Source organism: Drosophila yakuba, chromosome 2R, assembly GCF_016746365.2.
Source record: "Drosophila yakuba strain Tai18E2 chromosome 2R, Prin_Dyak_Tai18E2_2.1, whole genome shotgun sequence".
Taxonomy (NCBI): Eukaryota; Metazoa; Arthropoda; class Insecta; order Diptera; family Drosophilidae; genus Drosophila; species Drosophila yakuba.
This window is the reverse complement of record NC_052528.2, coordinates 1726340-1745655: the sequence shown is the minus strand read 5'-3', so window position 1 is coordinate 1745655 and position 19316 is coordinate 1726340. Positions and strand designations below refer to the sequence as shown.

General features: G+C 44.2%; 4 protein-coding genes across 4 annotated transcripts; all 4 read right to left on the bottom strand.

The window, feature by feature from the left end:
• Positions 1-186: 186 nt before the first annotated feature.
• LOC122319540 lies at positions 187-720 on the bottom strand. The gene has a single exon (XM_043206925.1). The coding sequence runs from the start codon at positions 718-720 to the stop codon at positions 187-189; it is 534 nt and encodes a 177-aa protein (XP_043062860.1).
• Positions 721-6743: 6023 nt separating this feature from the next.
• Positions 6744-7205, bottom strand: LOC122319539. The gene has a single exon (XM_043206924.1). It carries the CDS (start codon positions 7203-7205, stop codon positions 6744-6746), a length of 462 nt encoding a protein of 153 aa, XP_043062859.1.
• A 4687-nt stretch (positions 7206-11892) lies between these two features.
• On the bottom strand, positions 11893-15631 carry LOC122319553. Its single transcript, XM_043206953.1, has one exon. It carries the CDS (start codon positions 14593-14595, stop codon positions 13342-13344), a length of 1254 nt encoding a protein of 417 aa, XP_043062888.1. The 5' UTR covers positions 14596-15631; the 3' UTR covers positions 11893-13341.
• Positions 14611-16973, bottom strand: LOC122319538. Its single transcript, XM_043206923.1, has 2 exons — positions 15730-16973; positions 14611-14714 (listed from the first exon to the last, which is right to left on the bottom strand). The coding sequence occupies exons 1-2, from the start codon at positions 16955-16957 to the stop codon at positions 14611-14613; spliced, it is 1332 nt and encodes a 443-aa protein (XP_043062858.1). The 5' UTR covers positions 16958-16973.
• Between the last annotated feature and the right edge of the window lie 2343 nt (positions 16974-19316).

The window sequence follows — 19316 nt, the reverse complement described above, 5'->3', positions numbered from 1 at the left end:
TCACTATCCAAAGTTCCTGGATCAGGACTATGTCGACTCCATCCTCAGCCATATGGAGTTGAAGAGCAGCGGAAGCTGCCTTACTGTGGTGGAGGTATATTTGCAGAAGCCTCACGGACATCTGCTGTGGGCATCTCCACCGCGGTAGTGTCGGCTCCCTCCTCGTCCGATGTGTCTAGGTCATGCCTAGATTGAGGCATCGGTCGAGTAGCCGTCCTCGGCTTCCGATGCCTCGATCTCAGAGGCAATTTCCGCGATCATGCTTCCACCGCCTTTCTGATATTCCTTGGCGAAGTCCGATTTACAGACCTTTATGGTCACTGAGCTAAAACCGAAGTTTAGCTCCCCATGGCCGACCTCAATGGGAGCTAGGAACTCCTTGTTTAAGATAAGGATGGCCTGGTTTGTTGGACCTTCCATCTCGTCGACCTTTACCACTCGCCAGTCCGAGGTGGGAAGGTGTGGGTTGCATCGCTGCAGCATGGTGAGGATCTGGTCCGGAGCCTTGATGGATGCCGGGATCCAGATCCTTGCACGGGGTCGGCAAGGTACGTCGGACCAGCTCAACGCAACGAGTCCGGCGCCCTCCCTCAACTCCTTTACTGCGGCTTTGTATAGCTCCGCAGAGCGCTCGTCGTCACAGGCGATCACCTTGACGCTGCCTTGGAAGCATCCCACGTCTTTGCAGACAGGAAGGGGGCCAGGTTCTTTGGCTAACATTTCAAAACATTTTGGGGCAAGGGCTGCCTTCACCCACTTTCACTTGTTTCGGGGAATCCTGCCGCTCGGGTCGTTTCTGTCGACCACGACCAGGAGAATGCGCTTTTTCGCGATCTCCGCAAAAATTCGACCTGGCTGTACGCGTTGCCGCTTTGCCGAGGGGTCGGAGGTAACGTCCTAGGAGCGCTCCCTCTTAAGTGGAGGTCGTTTTTTGACCTCTGTGGGCTTCGGTGGCTTGGGGGCTTCCGTGCCGAAGTTTGGCAATACGGATCTTGCCCATTCCACCTTCTACATCCATTCAGCAGAAGGAGCCGTTTCCGACCCTCAGTCAGGCTGACTCTCGGCACGGGTCAAGTGACACCTTAGTCCGGCCCGGGACGCCCGACTACCATTTGCCAGCATCCTCTGGCAGGGACATAACCTTGCCAGGAGACCTGACATATATTCTTGATCAGGATCAATAGCCATGTCCGTCTGTCCGTCCGTCTGTCTGTCCGTATGAACGTCGAGATCTCAGGAACTACAAAAGCTAGAAAGTTGAGATTAGGCATACAGACTCCAGGGACATAGACGCAGCGCAAGTTTGTCGATTCATGTTGCCACGCCCACTCTAACGCCCACAAATCGCCCAAAACTGCCACCCCTACACTTTTGAAAAATAATTGAATATTTTTTAATTTTTGTGTTGGTCTTGCAATATTCTATCGACTCGCAAAAAAACTTTTTGCCACGCCCACTCTAACGCCCCCAAACCGCCCAAAGCTGACCCGCCCACACTTTTGAAAAATGTTCTGATACTTTTTCAGAGTAACAGGTATCAGATAGTCGGGGAACTCGATTATAGCTTTCTCTCTTGTTTTAAATTATGTTGTCTTCATAATTTGAAGACATCGGTTAAATAAGATAAGGGGGCTATTATTTTCTGATATAGACGGCTGTACAATACCATTTTTATCAGCTTGTCAACTTTTCTTTGAATTTCTGGCTGACTTTTGACTTTCTGGCATTCTATAGGTCATTTTGTAGACTGTAGTTATACCCGTTACTCGTAAAGTAAAAGTAAGTATGTAACAGGCAGAAGGATGCGTTTCCGACCATATAAAGTATATATTTTCTTGATCAGGATCAATGTCGGTAGACATCAGTTGAATCTTTTAAATCACTTCTGATCTAACTGCAAAACAATTTTATTGTCTAGTAAATGTATTATAGGAATGTTTATCTTCCTGAAATGTTTGGGCCTCAAAGGGAAACAATCTTTTTGGTAGTGGAATTCTAAAATATAATTGGTTTGGATTTTATTAAGAAATACAATTGTATCATCCCCAGGTTTAAGAAAATTTTAAGGTACTATATGGAATTCAAACGGTATTGCTGCATTTGCCAATTTTTCAAGTTTATACCACCTAGAGACTCAATTGTCCCTTGCCTATTCCTGATATACTAGTTGTATTTAGTGAATTTAAATCATTAAGGTTATTGTTTCTGCATTTAAGAAGTGAAATTTCTGCACCTGAGTCTATGGATAGAGCTTAAAATGATTTGGTACTCAATTAAAATGCTTAAATTAATATTAATTTTTTACAGCCTTTGGGTTGGCGATTGTTCAAGGGGGTTCCTCGGCTTCTTTAATTATTATTATTATAGTTATAATAATCTCGGCCATTACCTCTGTTTTGGTAGTTTTATCGGTTATTATTTACTCGATTTTGTCCTCTATTGCTGTAGAATAATACACCATTCGAATAGCCGGTCATTTCGGTAAAGCAGTGTATAAATTTTTCAATAATAATATTCATGGTCTTGAATTTCCTGCTTCCAGTATGGTCTTGAGCTTATTGTGCTCACAATTCTTTGTCATTGCAGAGATCGCTTCCTTTGTAGCGAATTTATATGCACTATTAAAATGTATACCATCTATATAAGCCACCTACGTAGGTAGGTGGATATATTGCGCTGCAGTTTTGCCACGCTGTTGTGTATTAAGCAGCATATCGTTAATGGCATCAGGCGATTTGTCTTTAACTGATGCCCTTAATACACATTTTTATTGTACCGATAATGGTCCTTTCATTTTCGAATTTATATGACAAGGGATCAGTTTACTTTGTCTTGATAACCTCAACTGCTAGCAATTTATGATCTCCTCTTGTGAGGTCTGTTAAACGGAGAGCCGTCAGTCTCAAGAATTGCGGACGAAATTTGTCCCACATATTCTCTAGAGATTGCAGCAGATCCGGACACTGTGTTTAGATTCTAGATTCGTTGAAAAATATGTAACAGACAGAAGGGAGCGTTTCCGACCATATAAAGTATATATATTCTTGAACAGGATCAATAGCCGATTCGATATGACCATGTCCGACTGTCCGTCCGTCTGTCCGTCCGTCCGTATAAGCGCTGAGATCTCAGGAACTACAAAAGCTAGAAAGTGCAGATTAAACATACAGAGACATAGAGGCAGCGCAAGTTTGTTAATTCATGTTACCATGCCCACTCTAAGTCAAATTAAGTCGTATTTTGACATTTTCGCAAGTTCTAACGGAACCTGTTTAAAAATTTTACTTATTGTGTTAGATGACTTTTTTTTAGTCTCTTTCTTTCTATGTGTATTAATTGGTGTGCTCGCACTCTATATTTGTGCATATTTATTAAGAGTGCCTTGTTGCACTTCCCGATTCTGGCTTATGCACTTATCGAAAGTCGTTTTTATTTCTATAAGTTTGTTTAGTATCTCGTACCAGTCCAATTATATGTTAATATAAATTTATCTATGCAGAAGTTTAAAAATCGTTGTTTCATCTAGATAGGTATTATATTCTATTACTTGTTTTACTTTGACGTAAGGTAAAATGTATAATACCATGGCTTTTTCCAACTGGAAAAAGCTCGAGCAGTGCATATAAGTCAAACGTGTCTATGTACTCTACTCTACTCTGTATTGCTCTTTAAATGATCAATGGCTCCCTTCTTATTGTTTCCTCAACTAATTCTTCCATACTTTTCATATATTTCTAAATATATTTTATTTTCTTTATTGAATTTTTTTCTTAATTTCTTTGTGTTTGCTTTATGTTATTATTTTGTTCTTTATTTATTCATTTTATATATTTTGCATACATCTATGCATATATCTAGGTATATTGGTTTTTGTCGTTAATTTATACAAATTTGGCAATTTGTTTTTTTAATCTTATCCAAATTATTCGCTCTGCTCATATACCATCTTTTTAATATTTTATTGTCTTCTGTATGGTCGACTATCTTTACATTATTGACCACATTGGCTGTGTTATCTGTTGTCTGACTGTCGTCAGATCCAAACCAGCCAATTTTTATTTAATATTCTTTATTTTTGGCTGGGCTCAGGATTTTTATACATTTATTTATATTTACGAGTTAAGACCGAGGGTTTAATAAAAAGAGAACAGAGTTGTTTTCTTTTTTATTATTAAACTTTTTATTTATTCCATTAAAGGAAGAACTAGCCTTTGGATTATCACTAGGTTGGATAATGGACATCAAAGTTGAAGTTGGCTTAGAAGGGGTATCGCAATAGCTTACTCAGTACGGAACATGAATATATGTTTGCGTTTATATAAGCAGATTGGGATAGCTTAAGAGCGAAGTTCAAGAGAATTAAGTTATAAACGCCTATTCTCCCAGGAAGAGAGAAGCTCCCGAAAAATAAAAGTAATTGGAGAATCCGGAGACGATTGCGTGGGTGGAAAAGTTTTTTATTTCCGTTGGATCGCCAAGTGATGGAATGTTTAGGGGACGTTGGCTTGCCATAGAGTCAAGACTTTGGTACATACTGCTGTGCATAGATAGCAGCTAAGCTTAATCGAATGGCTCTCGATCTTTGATTACATTTTGTACTTCGACATTAATGTGTGTGTGTGAGCTGTTATAATAGTGTGTGTGGTTTTGTACCCTTCAGTACCATACCCTAAGGATTCCCTAAGGGATCCCTAAGGAGTCCCCAGTCCCCAGAATGTCTGCTCCCAGGACAATGGAGACGGTAGCAGGCCCATGGAACTGGTCATCAGCCAGCATGATGTCCTGGAACTTGGACACCACTGTGTCGCTCAATGCCCGTACAGGTGTGCCGATTCGCACACTGGGCTCGATCTTGAGCACGACCTCCAGCTTTGTTCCAGCGTCGACCCTGGAGCAAATCGTCGTCGTTCAGACCTTCTCGTCGCCAACACTGGTCATCGGTAACTTAAAGGCTGACGCCAACGAAGCGTCGATGCAGCTCATGGGGGTGCACGGATCGATGAGTGATGCGGTCTCGAGGGCTTTCGTCCCGGTCTCCAACATCCGAAGAGGATGGATACCGCGGCAGACTCGGCATCGGTAGGATTGAATACCTCGGGTACGTCTGCTCTCCAAGGCAGGAGCACTACGTGCGTTTTGTTGACGAGGGGCCATGCTGCGCTTAGTTGAATGTCGAAAGGAGATCGAAAACGAAATGAAAAATAATGGATGATTAGTGCTAGTGAACTACAACTAAGGACGAGAGGAGCGCCTATTATTGAGAAGATTCGGAAGACTCCGTCGGCAAAAGCACCATTTTTGCCACTGGACGTTTAACAACTCCACGTGCAGTACGGATATTTACTACACGGACGTTGCCGTCGGCTCCTGGGAAGACAGACTCAATTCTGCCGAGCCGCCACTCATTAGAGGGTAAGTTGTCGTCCTTGATGATTTTTGGACGGGGCCTGCCATTTAGTGCGCTTGTGGAGTTCTTTGAGGTACTCTTCTTTCCATCGCACACGGAACTGCTGATGGATAGCTTTCAAATGCTGCCACCGATTAAGAATGGATTTCGTTTCTCCTTTTTCTTCGGGTTCCACCGTGGACATAAGGCGTCCCCCGATAAGGAAATGACCTGGCGTCAGAGCCAGCAAATCTGTCGGATCCTCAGACATAGGAGAGAGCGGCCTGGAGTTAAGGCATGCTTATATTTTTGCCTCATTTCCTGCCTTGGCCCTGTTTAAAAGGGTTGTGCAGTCCATTCGGAGGGGAGATAGTTTTGCTGACCACCAGGGAGGTTTTCATTTTCATTTGGGCTTGCTATTGGGGCAGGCCTTCCTTTAGTGCTTAGTTGCAGGTTTCTGTGAAAATTGAAACTAGTTCGATTAGACTAGATATTGTTTGAGGGTATGAAGGGGGCTCTGTTGGGATTTTTTCATTTAAAATATTTTTGTATTTTTGCCTTGGGTTTGTTTTCCTTGGGTTTAAGAAAACTGCTGGTTTTAAGGGTTGGTTTTGAGGGTCGTTTCTATATACCTGTGGTCCGAGAAAGATTGCTTATCTAGTACTCTCCAGTGAGTTACTGTCTCTAATAGTGGCTTAGAGACGATAGTTAGGTCTATTACCTCTTTTCGGTTCTTAATGATAGAGGTGGGGCCATTACCTTTATTGCATATGAAGAGATTCAAACTAAAGATAAAGTTGAAAAGAGACTCACCGCGGTCGTATGTGTTTGTACTTTTCCATTGTGTATGGTGGGCGTTTGCGTCAGCCTACTAGGAGGCCTGTGTTTTACTACGCTGTCTTGTACCATTCTTCTTACCCGGCGGTTCTTGCCTTTCGTAGGCCATGTACGATGACAGCACTCGGAACGGCTGACTCTCCACGGTGGCTGCCGCGCTGTAATTATGGAGCAGAAAAATGCTAAGGTGCTTTTTGGCTAAGATGCAGTCCCTTACTTTATCTTCGCTGGGAGCTGTTAGAAGCTTATATTCCTTAGTCCCTATTCCTGAAACCTTTCCTCTCACTATCCAAAGTTCCTGGATCAGGACTATGTCGACTCCATCCTCAGCCATATGGAGTTGAAGAGCAGCGGAAGCTGCCTTACTGTGGTGGAGGTATATTTGCAGAAGCCTCACGGACATCTGCTGTGGGCATCTCCACCGCGGTAGTGTCGGCTCCCTCCTCGTCCGATGTGTCTAGGTCATGCCTAGATTGAGGCATCGGTCGAGTAGCCGTCCTCGGCTTCCGATGCCTCGATCTCAGAGGCAATTTCCGCGATCATGCTTCCACCGCCTTTCCGATTTACAGACCTTTATGGTCACTGAGCTAAAACCGAAGTTTAGCTCCCCATGGCCGACCTCAATGGGAGCTAGGAACTCCTTGTTTAAGATAAGGATGGCCTGGTTTGTTGGACCTTCCATCTCGTCGACCTTTACCACTCGCCAGTCCGAGGTGGGAAGGTGTGGGTTGCATCGCTGCAGCATGGTGAGGATCTGGTCCGGAGCCTTGATGGATGCCGGGATCCAGATCCTTGCACGGGGTCGGCAAGGTACGTCGGACCAGCTCAACGCAACGAGTCCGGCGCCCTCCCTCAACTCCTTTACTGCGGCTTTGTATAGCTCCGCAGAGCGCTCGTCGTCACAGGCGATCACCTTGACGCTGCCTTGGAAGCATCCCACGTCTTTGCAGACAGGAAGGGGGCCAGGTTCTTTGGCTAACATTTCAAAACATTTTGGGGCAAGGGCTGCCTTCACCCACTTTCACTTGTTTCGGGGAATCCTGCCGCTCGGGTCGTTTCTGTCGACCACGACCAGGAGAATGCGCTTTTTCGCGATCTCCGCAAAAATTCGACCTGGCTGTACGCGTTGCCGCTTTGCCGAGGGGTCGGAGGTAACGTCCTAGGAGCGCTCCCTCTTAAGTGGAGGTCGTTTTTTGACCTCTGTGGGCTTCGGTGGCTTGGGGGCTTCCGTGCCGAAGTTTGGCAATACGGATCTTGCCCATTCCACCTTCTACATCCATTCAGCAGAAGGAGCCGTTTCCGACCCTCAGCCAGGCTGACTCTCGGCACGGGTCAAGTGACACCTTAGTCCGGCCCGGGACGCCCGACTACCATTTGCCAGCATCCTCTGGCAGGGACATAACCTTGCCAGGAGACCTGACATATATTCTTGATCAGGATCAATAGCCATGTCCGTCTGTCCGTCCGTCTGTCTGTCCGTATGAACGTCGAGATCTCAGGAACTACAAAAGCTAGAAAGTTGAGATTAGGCATACAGACTCCAGGGACATAGACGCAGCGCAAGTTTGTCGATTCATGTTGCCACGCCCACTCTAACGCCCACAAATCGCCCAAAACTGCCACCCCTACACTTTTGAAAAATAATTGAATATTTTTTAATTTTTGTGTTGGTCTTGCAATATTCTATCGACTCGCAAAAAAACTTTTTGCCACGCCCACTCTAACGCCCCCAAACCGCCCAAAGCTGACCCGCCCACACTTTTGAAAAATGTTCTGATACTTTTTCAGAGTAACAGGTATCAGATAGTCGGGGAACTCGATTATAGCTTTCTCTCTTGTTTTAAATTATGTTGTCTTCATAATTTGAAGACATCGGTTAAATAAGATAAGGGGGCTATTATTTTCTGATATAGACGGCTGTACAATACCATTTTTATCAGCTTGTCAACTTTTCTTTGAATTTCTGGCTGACTTTTGACTTTCTGGCATTCTATAGGTCATTTTGTAGACTGTAGTTATACCCGTTACTCGTAAAGTAAATGTAAGTATGTAACAGGCAGAAGGATGCGTTTCCGACCATATAAAGTATATATTTTCTTGATCAGGATCAATGTCGGTAGACATCAGTTGAATCTTTTAAATCACTTCTGATCTAACTGCAAAACAATTTTATTGTCTAGTAAATGTATTATAGGAATGTTTATCTTCCTGAAATGTTTGGGCCTCAAAGGGAAACAATCTTTTTGGTAGTGGAATTCTAAAATATAATTGGTTTGGATTTTATTAAGAAATACAATTGTATCATCCCCAGGTTTAAGAAAATTTTAAGGTACTATATGGAATTCAAACGGTATTGCTGCATTTGCCAATTTTTCAAGTTTATACCACCTAGAGACTCAATTGTCCCTTGCCAATTCCTGATATACTAGTTGTATTTAGTGAATTTAAATCATTAAGGTTATTGTTTCTGCATTTAAGAAGTGAAATTTCTGCACCTGAGTCTATGGATAGAGCTTAAAATGATTTGGTACTCAATTAAAATGCTTAAATTAATATTAATTTTTTGCAGCCTTTGGGTTGGCGATTGTTCAAGGGGGTTCCTCGGCTTCTTTAATTATTATTATTATAGTTATAATAATCTCGGCCATTACCTCTGTTTTGGTAGTTTTATCGGTTATTATTTACTCGATTTTGTCCTCTATTGCTGTAGAATAATACACCATTCGAATAGCCGGTCATTTCGGTAAAGCAGTGTATAAATTTTTCAATAATAATATTCATGGTCTTGAATTTCCTGCTTCCAGTATGGTCTTGAGCTTATTGTGCTCACAATTCTTTGTCATTGCAGAGATCGCTTCCTTTGTAGCGAATTTATATGCACTATTAAAATGTATACCATCTATATAAGCCACCTACGTAGGTAGGTGGATATATTGCGCTGCAGTTTTGCCACGCTGTTGTGTATTAAGCAGCATATCGTTAATGGCATCAGGCGATTTGTCTTTAACTGATGCCCTTAATACACATTTTTATTGTACCGATAATGGTCCTTTCATTTTCGAATTTATATGACAAGGGATCAGTTTACTTTGTCTTGATAACCTCAACTGCTAGCAATTTATGATCTCCTCTTGTGAGGTCTGTTAAACGGAGAGCCGTCAGTCTCAAGAATTGCGGACGAAATTTGTCCCACATATTCTCTAGAGATTGCAGCAGATCCGGACACTGTGTTTAGATTCTAGATTCGTTGAAAAATATGTAACAGACAGAAGGGAGCGTTTCCGACCATATAAAGTATATATATTCTTGAACAGGATCAATAGCCGATTCGATATGACCATGTCCGACTGTCCGTCCGTCTGTCCGTCCGTCCGTATAAGCGCTGAGATCTCAGGAACTACAAAAGCTAGAAAGTGCAGATTAAACATACAGAGACATAGAGGCAGCGCAAGTTTGTTAATTCATGTTACCATGCCCACTCTAAGTCAAATTAAGTCGTATTTTGACATTTTCGCAAGTTCTAACGGAACCTGTTTAAAAATTTTACTTATTGTGTTAGATGACTTTTTTTTAGTCTCTTTCTTTCTATGTGTATTAATTGGTGTGCTCGCACTCTATATTTGTGCATATTTATTAAGAGTGCCTTGTTGCACTTCCCGATTCTGGCTTATGCACTTATCGAAAGTCGTTTTTATTTCTATAAGTTTGTTTAGTATCTCGTACCAGTCCAATTATATGTTAATATAAATTTATCTATGCAGAAGTTTAAAAATCGTTGTTTCATCTAGATAGGTATTATATTCTATTACTTGTTTTACTTTGACGTAAGGTAAAATGTATAATACCATGGCTTTTTCCAACTGGAAAAAGCTCGAGCAGTGCATATAAGTCAAACGTGTCTATGTACTCTACTCTACTCTGTATTGCTCTTTAAATGATCAATGGCTCCCTTCTTATTGTTTCCTCAACTAATTCTTCCATACTTTTCATATATTTCTAAATATATTTTATTTTCTTTATTGAATTTTTTTCTTAATTTCTTTGTGTTTGCTTTATGTTATTATTTTGTTCTTTATTTATTCATTTTATATATTTTGCATACATCTATGCATATATCTAGGTATATTGGTTTTTGTCGTTAATTTATACAAATTTGGCAATTTGTTTTTTTAATCTTATCCAAATTATTCGCCTGCTCATATACCATCTTTTTAATATTTTATTGTCTTCTGTATGGTCGACTATCTTTACATTATTGACCACATTGGCTGTGTTATCTGTTGTCTGACTGTCGTCAGATCCAAACCAGCCAATTTTTATTTAATATTCTTTATTTTTGGCTGGGCTCAGGATTTTTATACATTTATTTATATTTACGAGTTAAGACCGAGGGTTTAATAAAAAGAGAACAGAGTTGTTTTCTTTTTTATTATTAAACTTTTTATTTATTCCATTAAAGGAAGAACTAGCCTTTGGATTATCACTAGGTTGGATAATGGACATCAAAGTTGAAGTTGGCTTAGAAGGGGTATCGCAATAGCTTACTCAGTACGGAACATGAATATATGTTTGCGTTTATATAAGCAGATTGGGATAGCTTAAGAGCGAAGTTCAAGAGAATTAAGTTATAAACGCCTATTCTCCCAGGAAGAGAGAAGCTCCCGAAAAATAAAAGTAATTGGAGAATCCGGAGACGATTGCGTGGGTGGAAAAGTTTTTTATTTCCGTTGGATCGCCAAGTGATGGAATGTTTAGGGGACGTTGGCTTGCCATAGAGTCAAGACTTTGGTACATACTGCTGTGCATAGATAGCAGCTAAGCTTAATCGAATGGCTCTCGATCTTTGATTACATTTTGTACTTCGACATTAATGTGTGTGTGTGAGCTGTTATAATAGTGTGTGTGGTTTTGTACCCTTCAGTACCATACCCTAAGGATTCCCTAAGGGATCCCTAAGGAGTCCCCAGTCCCCAGAATGTCTGCTCCCAGGACAATGGAGACGGTAGCAGGCCCATGGAACTGGTCATCAGCCAGCATGATGTCCTGGAACTTGGACACCACTGTGTCGCTCAATGCCCGTACAGGTGTGCCGATTCGCACACTGGGCTCGATCTTGAGCACGACCTCCAGCTTTGTTCCAGCGTCGACCCTGGAGCAAATCGTCGTCGTTCAGACCTTCTCGTCGCCAACACTGGTCATCGGTAACTTAAAGGCTGACGCCAACGAAGCGTCGATGCAGCTCATGGGGGTGCACGGATCGATGAGTGATGCGGTCTCGAGGGCTTTCGTCCCGGTCTCCAACATCCGAAGAGGATGGATACCGCGGCAGACTCGTCATCGGTAGGATTGAATACCTCGGGTACGTCTGCTCTCCAAGGCAGGAGCACTACGTGCGTTTTGTTAACGAGGGGCCATGCTGCGCTTAGTTGAATGTCGAAAGGAGATCGAAAACGAAATGAAAAATAATGGATGATTAGTGCTAGTGAACTACAACTAAGGACGAGAGGAGCGCCTATTATTGAGAAGATTCGGAAGACTCCGTCGGCAAAAGCACCATTTTTGCCACTGGACGTTTAACAACTCCACGTGCAGTACGGATATTTACTACACGGACGTTGCCGTCGGCTCCTGGGAAGACAGACTCAATTCTGCCGAGCCGCCACTCATTAGAGGGTAAGTTGTCGTCCTTGATGATTTTTGGACGGGGCCTGCCATTTAGTGCGCTTGTGGAGTTCTTTGAGGTACTCTTCTTTCCATCGCACACGGAACTGCTGATGGATAGCTTTCAAATGCTGCCACCGATTAAGAATGGATTTCGTTTCTCCTTTTTCTTCGGGTTCCACCGTGGACATAAGGCGTCCCCCGATAAGGAAATGACCTGGCGTCAGAGCCAGCAAATCTGTCGGATCCTCAGACATAGGAGAGAGCGGCCTGGAGTTAAGGCATGCTTATATTTTTGCCAAAAGCGTGGAGAGTTCTTCGAACGTGTATTTTCGTGTGGCAGTGCATTTGTAAAATAGCGTCTTAAAACTTTTTACGCCTGCTTCCCAAAGGCCTTTCATATGGGGTGCCCCCGGAGAAATAAATTGCCATTGCATCTCAACAAAGGTTTTGCCATTGACTGACTGGACTTGACGTGGACACCCTCTTCTGGATACAAAACGAGCGAAAGCGGCAAGAAACTTTTCGGTCGTTAAGTCAGATGTAGGCTCTAAATGGATGGCCTTGTTGGAGAAACAAACAAAAACAAACACATACCCCTTTGTAATAAGACATGCTCTTCCCGTATAGTTCTTTATATCGAACGGACCGGCGTAATTCATGCCAGTATATGTAAATGGTCGGGAGAACGATGCTCTTTCTTTGGGCAGGAGACCCATTAGTTGGCTTTGCAACCGATTTTTGTGGATAACACATACTTTGCACGAATTTACTACTGCTTTCATCAGGTTCCTAATTCTCGGAATCCAGTATTTCGACCGGATGAGGCGCACCATTAACTGGTTACCACCATGGAGAGTTATGCGATGAGTGAAATTCGCAAAGTGGCGAGAAAGCGGAAGAATCACTGGATGCCGTTCATTGTATTAAAGGCTTTCGGAAGCCGCCACACGGCCGCACGCCCTGATCCGTCCTTGCGGATCTAGAAACGGGTTCCTGCTTAGAATGGCACTTGAACTTGGCACTGGACGCTTTTCACTTAGGCAGTGATATTCCACAGGGAATTCTCTGCGCTGAGTGTTCGAAATTAGGAACCGCTCGGCGGCGGCGATTTCAGTGGCCAGCAAATGCACATCAGATGGAGATGTCTGCTTCTTGCACCGCTGAATGAAGCGATGAACATAAGCAAGGACCCGTAGAGCTTTCTCAAGCTTGGAGAAACGTGCCAACAACTCTTCAGAAGGAGCTTTTGCGAGATGGACTTTAGAGCACCCTTCTCCACGTCGGTCACCGGAGCGTTGTCGACCTGAGTTGGCCATTGGTTGCGTGGATTTTGCATCCAAGTCGGTCCGTGCCACCATAACTGGCTATCGGCTAGATCTTGGAGGGAAACCCTCTACTTGCTCTGTTTTTGTGGCCTGGGCGATCTTCGTCACCCTATTGGCTACAAATGTGGTCTACTGGCACGCTGGCTTGCTTAACCATGCAAGCATTATCGTGGAGTCCATCCAACAGTAAAGTTCGGAATTTATCGTAGGCATCTGTGAAATGATGGCTGTAGCCATTTCGGAAAGCAATAACGCTCCGCTCAGCTCCAGTCTTAGGAGCGAAACCGTTTTGACTGGTGCTACCCGGGTCTTCGCGGTTAGGAGTTGCACCATAATGAGGCCCCCCACTTCTACGCGGACATTTATTGCCGCCCCATAAGCCTTTTGCGATGCATCGCAAAGGCCATGATGCTCGACTTTGAACTCTGGATGAAACGAGAGCCAGCGTGGAATGCGTATCTGCTCTAAAACCGAATAACTTCGAAGAAAATTAAGCCATCGCTGAAAAAGCTCATTTGGAATGTTTTCGTCCCACCCAAGCTCCTGCAGCCAAATCTCCTGCATGAAAATTTTAGCTCGAACGATAAACGACGCTAACCAGCCTGCAGGGTCGAACAATTTGGCAATTTGGGACAGGACTTGGCGTTTTGTAAAGGACATTTCAACAGCCAACTCTGGCGGGACGAAGATGAATTCGTCGGAGGTTGCCTTCCAGCGAATACCGAGGTTTTTGGCAGTGCTTTCTGCATCGATCTCGAAAAAATCAGTATTTAAGAAATGGTCGCTCTGAATGGCCGCTAAAACTTCCTTTTGGTTGGAGGTCCATTTCCTCAATGGAAATCCGGCGGAATTCGGAGCGTCTCGGAGCTCTTGCACCATGAGCTGAGCTTCTTCCGTGGAGTCCGCTCCGGCTAAAACATCATCCACATACATGAAATTTCGAATGATATTGCTAGCTTTTGGATGGCTGAGTTCTACGTCAGCTGCTAGCTGCTGCAGTACTCGGATGACCAGGAAAGGCGCGCAATTGACTCCAAAGGTTACTGTTTTCAATTTGAAATCTCTGATTTCCCCTCTATTGTTACGGAAAAGTATTCGCTGGAATGGAGTGTGTTTCGGATCTACCCAGATCTGCCGATACATTTTCTCGATATCGGCGCTGAACACGTATCGGAAATAGCGCCACTTCAGAATTTGATTGGTCAAGTCGGACTTTAAGACAGGGCCAGCATGAAGGATATCATTTAAACTGGTACCATTCGATGAAGGGCTGGAGGCATTGAATACTACACGAAGTTTAGTAGTTACGCTCTCCGGTTTTAAGACGGCGTGATGTGGCATATAATAGGCGTTGCAATCATGGGTAGGAAGAACTTGTCGCATGTGCTTTAAGTCGAGTTATTCCTGGATCACCGAATCGTATCTCGCCTTCAAGGCCTCATCTCTTTTTAGACGCTGCTCATTTCTTAAAAACTGAGCCAACGCGAAAATCCTGGAATGCCCTAGTCCAGAACCGATATTCTGAGTCGCGAAAAGGCAGAGTAACGACATATTTGCCGCACTCGTCTCTCGTGGTCGTTTGAAGGAAATTCTTCTCGCACATGGAATCGGATTCTTTTACCAACTTTGTTGGTAAATTCTCCACCTCCCAAAACTTTGTGAGTAGTTTGTCCAGGGAATTATCATACGCGTGGGCGATCTGCGTCGAAAAGGAGAATATTCTGCTTTGTGCTGAGGCTGACACTGGCCTCAGCTAGTACCCAGCCGAAAATGGTCTCTTGCCTCAAGAGAGAGCCACACATGTTGGTTTTTGCTCCTCTCAGAAGCACCGAAGGCAGAATGTCGGCTCCGATAAGGACATCTATTTGTGCGCTCTCATAGAATTTGGATCCGCCAGTGGAAAATCAGGAAGATCCCGAAGGAAATTTTGCGGAATTGGGTAGGAAGGCAGATTTCCGGTTAGATGTGGGAGGACATAGGCCGTCGTCTCCAACTGCAACGCGGGCCTAGTCGGAGATCGGATGGTGAAACTGCAGAGCTTCTTGGACTGAGCTGCTACTGTTTGGTTTAAGCCTGAGACTTGGGCTTGAACCACCTGGAATGGCAATCTAATTAGATTGAAAAGTCGCTCGGTTATGAATGTTGCCTCTGATCCGGAGTCGATCAGGGCGCGTACCTTAAATTTAGTGCCAAGATGGGAAATATTGATTACGGCAGTGCTAAGAAGGATAGCTCTTGAGCCCGTGGCGAAATAATTTTGAACACCGGCTGGCTCATTTGGAACGAAATTGGCCTGATTAGCGGAAATTGGCCTTGCAGGATTTAAAGGGCTTGAATTACTGGAAAAGGGGTTGTTTCGGTGCAACAACGTGTGATGCCGGCCACGGCAAGTAAAACAATTGTGCGTGCTTTTGCACTCACGAAGCTGATGTCCCTTTGCAAAGCAGTTTAAGCATAACTGCTTCCGTTTAATGTAGGTTGACCGGTCGTCAACCGACATTTGGAGAAAACGCGGACATACACGGACAGGATGGTTTTCTTTGTTGCACAAGTCGCAACTTTTCGATTTTGGAGCCACTTTCGTCTCATAGGAATTTAGTTTTCTAGAGGGCCCACTTGAGTTCATCGCTTTGGAATGCGACTGACTTGTTACGGACGGTCTCACATCATCGATGACCTCTAGGGTTCGATGACGTTCTGTGAGGAAGGTATTCAGCTCTGCCCATGTCGGGATGTCGGCTTTCTTATGGAGCGACTGCTCCCATAAGGAGAGAGTTATCTTCGGGAGCTTGGATGAACACAGATATACCAGCAGGCAGTCCCAGTTCTCAGTGTTGATGCCTGACAGTTCTAAGGCAGTCAAGCAACCTTGAACAGTACTTTGCAGTACCTTCAAGGCCGCCCCAGATTTCTGTGGTATCGACTGCACATTAAACAGTATTTTCAATTGACTGTTTACCAACAATCGTTTATTTTCGAAACGCTCTATTAGGTTTTCCCACGCAGAGCGGAAACCCTCGTTGGTAATAGGCGAAATGGAAACGATGGCATGCGCGTCGCCACTTGCTTTGGCATTTAAACGGAATAACATTTCAACCAGAGTCAGCCGTGGATTATTGATATAAATGGCTGTGAAAAGATCCCGGAAAGTCGGCCAGCGAAGATAGTCGCCTGCGAAAACTTCTCCATCGCATGGAGGCAACAGACAACCAGAGGAAATGTAGGCCTGGGGCGCAGCGTTCGCGGCTGGGATGGACTGAGACGTGCCCTGCTCGATTTTATCATCGAGCTGGGCAACACACCTTTCATAGACTGAATAGCAATAACTGTATTTAGCCCTGAGAATAGGCATGATGCCTGCTGCCGCTTCGCCTGCTGACACAAGGCACTCTGAGCAGATGTCGAATTCCTTTTCAATCTTGTCCCATAGGATTCGGACTTGGTCGCGACGGACGCTAAGCATCGTGTCGGTTGGAACTGCAGATTCCGGAGTGTTGATCTGAGCCTCAAATTCGCTTAAGCGATCATAAACCGAAATGAATTTGGCTAGCGCTAGATCGGAAGCTGCCATATTTTTAGCTGTGCGCTGTACTGTGGCTTTGGATGGAGTAGCACAGTCGTCGGAAATCTGCGCAGGCGTTTTCACCGAAATGCTTGGAATTCTTGGACTCTTCGGCCCTTGTGGTGGAAAAATAGACCTGGGTTTGTCAGCGGACAATTTCTTCTTATCGTCCCCGATGGGCATAATCGAAGAAATGCGAAATGGAAAGGAAGCTGTTTTGGAGCGCGGTCACACTTTTGCAGATGTGGACAGATACGAATCTGTCTACGATAGTCTGCACTTAATAAATTTAAACTTGCCGCCGTGAACGGTAGAAAGCAGCGGAAAAAGACCGTATAGGATATAACGGGTTCTCACCCGTGGTGAGAGTGGCGTAAAATTTACGAAGTGGAAACGTCGTAGTTTGGACTTATTGGACAGTTGACTTGGAGTGAGCAGCGAATTGTATAAATGACCGGTGATTTATGGTAATCAGGTCCACCTGATTTACGGCTGGAACACTTGGAATGTGGAACACGGTCGAAAAAATATTTATTAGAACGTAGCAAAAAATTGTATTTTGGAATTGGAATCTTTTCTCCGCGTTGTAAGTACTTCTAAAAAACAAACACAAATTAATATCCGAGCAATACAGGAAAATATATTTGCCGGGTGAACGATTTATATTTGGCATTTTCTATTTTTTTTTTAATTCCTTTTATTTCTCTCGGGAACTTAGGGCTTCTACGAGAGCTTTCCATCTAACTCTATTTTGAGCTGTCTGTTTTGCACTTGCCCATGTAGAGTTTATTTGGGCTAGTTCTTGGTGAGCGGTTCTTCTCCAGGTTGCTCTTGGCCTTCCTACTCGCCTGCTTCCTTGGGGGTTCCAGTCTAGTGCCATCCTCACTATGCTACTCGGGTTTCTTCTGAGAGCGTGACCTATCCACATCCATTTTTTCTTCCTTATTTGTATGTGAATCGGGGACTCGTCTGTAACGCGCCACAGTTCTGTGTTGGCTATTCTGTTTGGCCACATATGACTCTCAGGCATTTGTTGCTGAAAGTCTGTAGGTTCTGCGTTATTTTTTTCGTGGCGAGCCATGTCTGACTTCCGTATAGCAGTATGGATTTCACACACGCATTGTAGATCCTGAGCTTTGTTCGTCGGCTGATTTGTCGGTCTCTCCATATGCGGTATAATCTCCCAAATGCTGAGCGGGCATTGCCAAGACGACTGGAGACATCATCATCCACTCCACCACTGCTGGATATGATGAAGACAAAGTATGGGAAACTGGTAATGAACTCGATTGGGTTCCCATTTATGTTGATGTTTCCTTGGCTGGAGTGGTTGAAGCGCATAGCTTTTGTTTTCACTATGTTTATCTCGAGCCCTACGCTGCTATCTATCCTGACGAGGTCCTTTTCCTCTGTATGTCATCGAGTCTGTGCGATATGAGACAGATGTCGTCTGCGTAGTCCAAGTCCTCAAGGTGTCTGGTGAGGTTCCACGTAATTCCGCGCTTGGAAGAGCATACTTCGCTCATTAGCTCGTCGACTACGGTGTTGAAGAGGAGTGGTGACAGCGGGCATCCTTGCCGAATTCCGGTGTTTGTCTGGAAAGTTGCACTAGTTTTTCCATTGTGCAGTGCCGACAGGTCGGCATCGTCATACATCGATTTGATGATGGCGATGATATTTGCAGGTACTCCTTTTCTTGCAAGTGCCCGCCATATTGCTGCTCTTTCAACTGAGTCGAATGCCTTCTTGAAGTCGATGAACAGGAGGTAAAGCGGGGCTCTCCATTCCACAGCTTGCTCGGTTATTATGCGTAGTGTATTTGCTTGGTCTACGCAACTCCTGTGTGGTCGGCTGGTATGTTGTCTTCGCCAGCTGCCCTGTTGTGCTTCAGCTTCTTTATTGCATTCACGATTTCTCTTACATTTGGGGGTGCAGAGGGTATCCTGCTACTCCCACTTGAAGGCACAACACTCCTGTAGTCTATGGCCACGTTTGGTGATGTGGTGTGGCTAATTTCCATGAAGTGTTGGCGCGGTTACCTTCTAGATCTCTGACTGGTTTGTTCTGTTTGTGATGGGTTCCTGTGATCCGTGCAATCTGCTGGAATAGCGAGCGCATGTTGTTCTCATGGCCCTGTGGTCCACCTACAAGATAGCCCTTGCAAAATAAAAAAAAAGCCATCAGGAAAGCAAAGCGAAACTCGTGGCATTCCTTCTGCTCAGAAACTGAAAACACAACTGAAGCAGCCAGACTTAGAAAAATACTATCCAAATCGGCCACAACCCTAGGCTACCTTAAAAGAGCAGATGGCTCCTGGACCAGCACGAGTGAGGAATCTCTGGAGATACTTCTAGATACTCACTTCTCAGGAAACAGCCAAAACGCTCTCACCCCCCAACAAACAAACGACACTGGCAAGTATCGAACTGTGCATAGACCCAAAGGTCCTCCATTGGGCCATACACAGCTTTAAACCATTCAAATCTGTAGGTACAGACAAAATTATACCCGCACAAATCCAGCATGCGGGAAATATAGCCAT